Below are 3,900 nucleotides of genomic sequence, written 5' to 3'. Positions count from 1 at the left end.
ATATCTTTTCCCAAGTTCAAACCAAAAGTATTTGTGCACATATAAAATTATATAAAACTGAGCTCTTAGGCTTAAAAACCGTAACGTTACAAGAGCTGAAAATCAATAATGATGATCGGATAACAGTAAAGTCGTTGAGATTTAATATGTATATCTGAGTATCATATACGTAACAAAAGAGGAGTTACCGATCTGTATCCCCCTTCCACCAAAATTTCGCACAATAGATTTTAATTCTAAGTTTTTTTCTTGCTTCAAACATTTTTTGTTTTTATTTTTAAGAATTACAAAAATAACTTATTGCAGGTATCCAACAATCCTTTATGATAACGTGATTACTTTCGTTTTACTTCAAAACGTATGATAAAGAGATTACTTATTACTTAGTCTGGATTCAGTGAACACTAATCATTAAGCTATTAGCTCACCAGATCCAACGAAAATATTTCCTAGCTGCAGCACTGATAAACCATCGCTGAACAAAGTACGTACATTAATAGGACTATCGAATGAGTTATTGTGTAACAACGAACTATTATCGCTCTAAATGCGATTCAGAGACTGATGGGACAGAGGTATGTCGGGGATTCGAAACCCGCGACCCGCAGATTACGAGTCGAGCGCCCTAACCACCTGGCCATGCCGGGCTCTACTCTAAAACTAACAAACGAGACTGCTACTTTGTTCGTCTTTGTTACACAATAACAGTAAAACTACTGGAGTAGGGCGTTACGTTTGTTTCTTAGTAGTTAAGCACAAAGCTCCACAATGTGCTATGCCCATCACGGGTATCGAGCCAAGGTTTTTAGAGTTATAAGCCTCCAAACTTACCGCTGTGCCAATGGGATTTAGGACGTTAAGAGTGTGTGTGGAATGTTCACGGTTGTTGTAGAGAATGAACCTACAATACTGTTCGTAAAGGAATTTGTTGTGGTATTTAAATAAGACGAAATGTGATAGTTGTTTGAAGTCGATGTACTTAATTGTACTTAATCACATGAACTAGAAAAATAGTAGATATTTAAAGAATGGCGTAATAAACAAGATAAGATATCTAGAAAATGAGATTTTGTTCTATATCCAGTTTAAAATATCAATAAATGTGTGAAACTGTGTTAATAATAAAATATTAACAATAGAGTAAGCATCCAGTTTAAAATATCAATAAATGTGTGAAACTGTGTTAATAATAAAATATTAACAATAGAGTAAGCATCCAGTTTAAAATATCAATAAATGTGTGAAACTGTGTTAATAATAAATAATAACAATAGAGTAAGCATCCAGTTTAAAATATCAACAAATGTGTGAAACTGTGTTAATAATAAATAATAACAATAGAGTAAGCAATCGGTCATTCATCTACCTTTCCTTTGTCGTCACTCATAAGGTTAACAGTATGTCCATCCTGGGAATCACTGGATTCAGAACAGGGATCCAGGAAGAATAAGGGACAGCTACACAGCTGTTGAACATGGTTTAAAGCCAAAATCATAGTGTTGCATACTTGCTGTGGAACACATTCAGGAAGGCGAAACTGTCGGCCTTGAAGGAACAAACTGTCCTCTTTTCTCGGTTTAACAGGTGTTGTCGATGACCTCTATGGCAAAGAATTAATATGTATGATTTAGCAAAGGTTTTAAAAGTTCTTTCATTTATTCAAAATCCGATTATCATCGCTGACATGATTTGTTATAAATAAGCAAGTTATCTAATATCAAGATGGAATACCTGTACGATCTTTAGATACATTCAGGACGTTATTCAAAGTTAAACTAAACCTATATCTGGTCTCTTAACAGTTTCATTCTTATGTGAAATCAAATTAGTTCTGACATTGTTTTGTTTTTAAAAGAATACATTTTCAGATGTATACAGTAATGTAAATATTTTTTGGAAATATAGACGAGATGCAAGTGAGTAAGTCACAAGTAATGAGTAGCAGGAAATAGATGGTGAATTTATTAACGGTAAAAAAACATGATCACTCAAAATAATAACGAAAATAGAATAATTGTACAATGCTTTGGTATTTTCTATGTGAGTCTTCGCTTTACACAGAGCATTACACCTCATCGTCCTGCTGCCATACAATGTATCAAATTACGATTGTGGGATATTGTTCCAAATAATAAAATGTCCTGACTCGGCTAAATTATCTGGCTGCCCTTTGAACTTCTCAGTGTTAAAAATAAACTTATACAGCTCCAAGAATGTACTTTTTTTGTGTATGTATCAATTTACGATTGTGTGATATTGTTCCAAATAATAAAATGTCCTGATTTGGCTAAATTGTCTGGCTGCGCTTTGAACTTTTCAGTGTTAAAAATAAACTTATACAGCTCCAAAAATGTACTTTTTTTGTGTGTGTGTATGAATTTACGATTGTGGGATATTGTTCCAAATAATAAAATGTCCTGATTCGGCTAAATTGTCTGGCTGCGCTTTGAACTTTTCAGTGTTAAAAATAAACTTATACAGCTCCAAGAATATATTTTTTTTATGTATGAATTTACGATTGTGGGATATTGTTCCAAATAATAAAATGTCCTGATTCGGCTAAATTGTCTGGCTGCGCTTTGAACTTTTCAGTGTTAAAAATAAACTTATACAGCTCCAAGAATATATTTTTGTGTGTGTGTGTATGAATTTACGATTGTGGGATATTGTTCCAAATAATAAAATGTCCTGATTCGGCTAAATTGTCTGGTTGCCCTTTGAACTTCTCAGTGTTAAAAATAAACTTATACAGCTCCAAGAATGTATTTTTTTTTTGCGTGAGTATTTGTTTCATCGGCCACTTTACCGTTAAGATATCGTTTCACCAAATTTGCTGTACGCTTGGGATCATTGTCATGATTGAAGATAAACCTCTGCCGAATGAGTCGTGTTCCGAAGAGAATGGCATTAATCTGACTTTAATTGTTAACGGCCAGGATCCTATCAATTCTGCAGGTGTCTGTTGCTGACACCATAGACTGATATGCAGTCCCAAACTTGTATTAATTCTCCATCCTTTTTCACTGTAGATATTGTATATTGACCACGATACCGTCATTCTCTCGTGAAACAAACTGTCGTTAATTGTTGCCAAACAATTCGAACTTGAGCCCCTCTTTGCTAATGTCGCTGACTGTTGTCCGAATCACTTTCAGTCTTTCGGTTTGGCTACCTCTCCTCAACAGTAGTTTTCAATCACCTACACATCCATTGAAAGTACTTTGTACTAATATATATTTCTTACTGTTCTCGAAAGTTGTCTGTACTTGACTCGTCTGGTCTTGTTAAGAACGTACATCCAGATACTTAACATCACGTTTTGAGAGTTTCAGATTTCCAACTTGACCGCTACTATTATTAACGGTGCCAATTTCACGTTCCCTTCTCAGAGTCTTGTATACTATTGTACTGCTATTGAAACGTGAACTCCTGCAGCAATTTTTCCTTGACCAAAAGGATTCAAATGAATTTTTCATACGTTATTTCATTCCTATGAGTCATGACTGGATTCGCTCTGCTACTACTGGGCATAGTATAACTATTTTATGCTTATAAGATTTATACTGGTGTGGCAATTTATGTTTGATTAGATGACAACTTATCACAGTCTAAATCATTAACACGTGGCTTTAATCTGATGGAGTTCATTTGCATGCTTTAAAAGAATGTTGTTTCCGTAGTATTTGCCGTTTACACCCCGTTTTACCTCACCATTTCCAGATTTATTTTCAAATACTGTATTCATATATTGTAGATTTTTGTTTATCTCTCAAAATTTAAACAAACATGTTTATGGTGTTTTTTCAAATTCGGGTTAAATTGGACCTGTCAATATGGCGAAAGTTAGGGATTTTTCATGATCGTTTCAAAGACAATTATTAAAATTTAAATAAATTATTA

The 3,900-nt window shown here is 33.9% G+C and overlaps 1 protein-coding gene across 1 annotated transcript in view; it reads right to left on the bottom strand.

The window, feature by feature from the left end:
- The window catches only part of LOC106462229, a 15,632-nt gene that overhangs the window by 3,763 nt on the left and 7,969 nt on the right, over positions 1 to 3,900 (bottom strand). The window contains exon 2 of the mRNA XM_013922129.2: positions 1,367 to 1,600. Within this exon, the coding sequence (XP_013777583.2) occupies positions 1,367 to 1,600 (234 nt within the window). The remainder of the gene's footprint in view (positions 1 to 1,366; positions 1,601 to 3,900) is intronic.

This window comes from Limulus polyphemus, unplaced genomic scaffold (genome assembly GCF_000517525.1).
Source record: "Limulus polyphemus unplaced genomic scaffold, Limulus_polyphemus-2.1.2 Scaffold1122, whole genome shotgun sequence".
Classification (NCBI taxonomy): Eukaryota; Metazoa; Arthropoda; class Merostomata; order Xiphosura; family Limulidae; genus Limulus; species Limulus polyphemus.
This window is presented reverse-complemented; position numbering and strand designations above follow the sequence as displayed.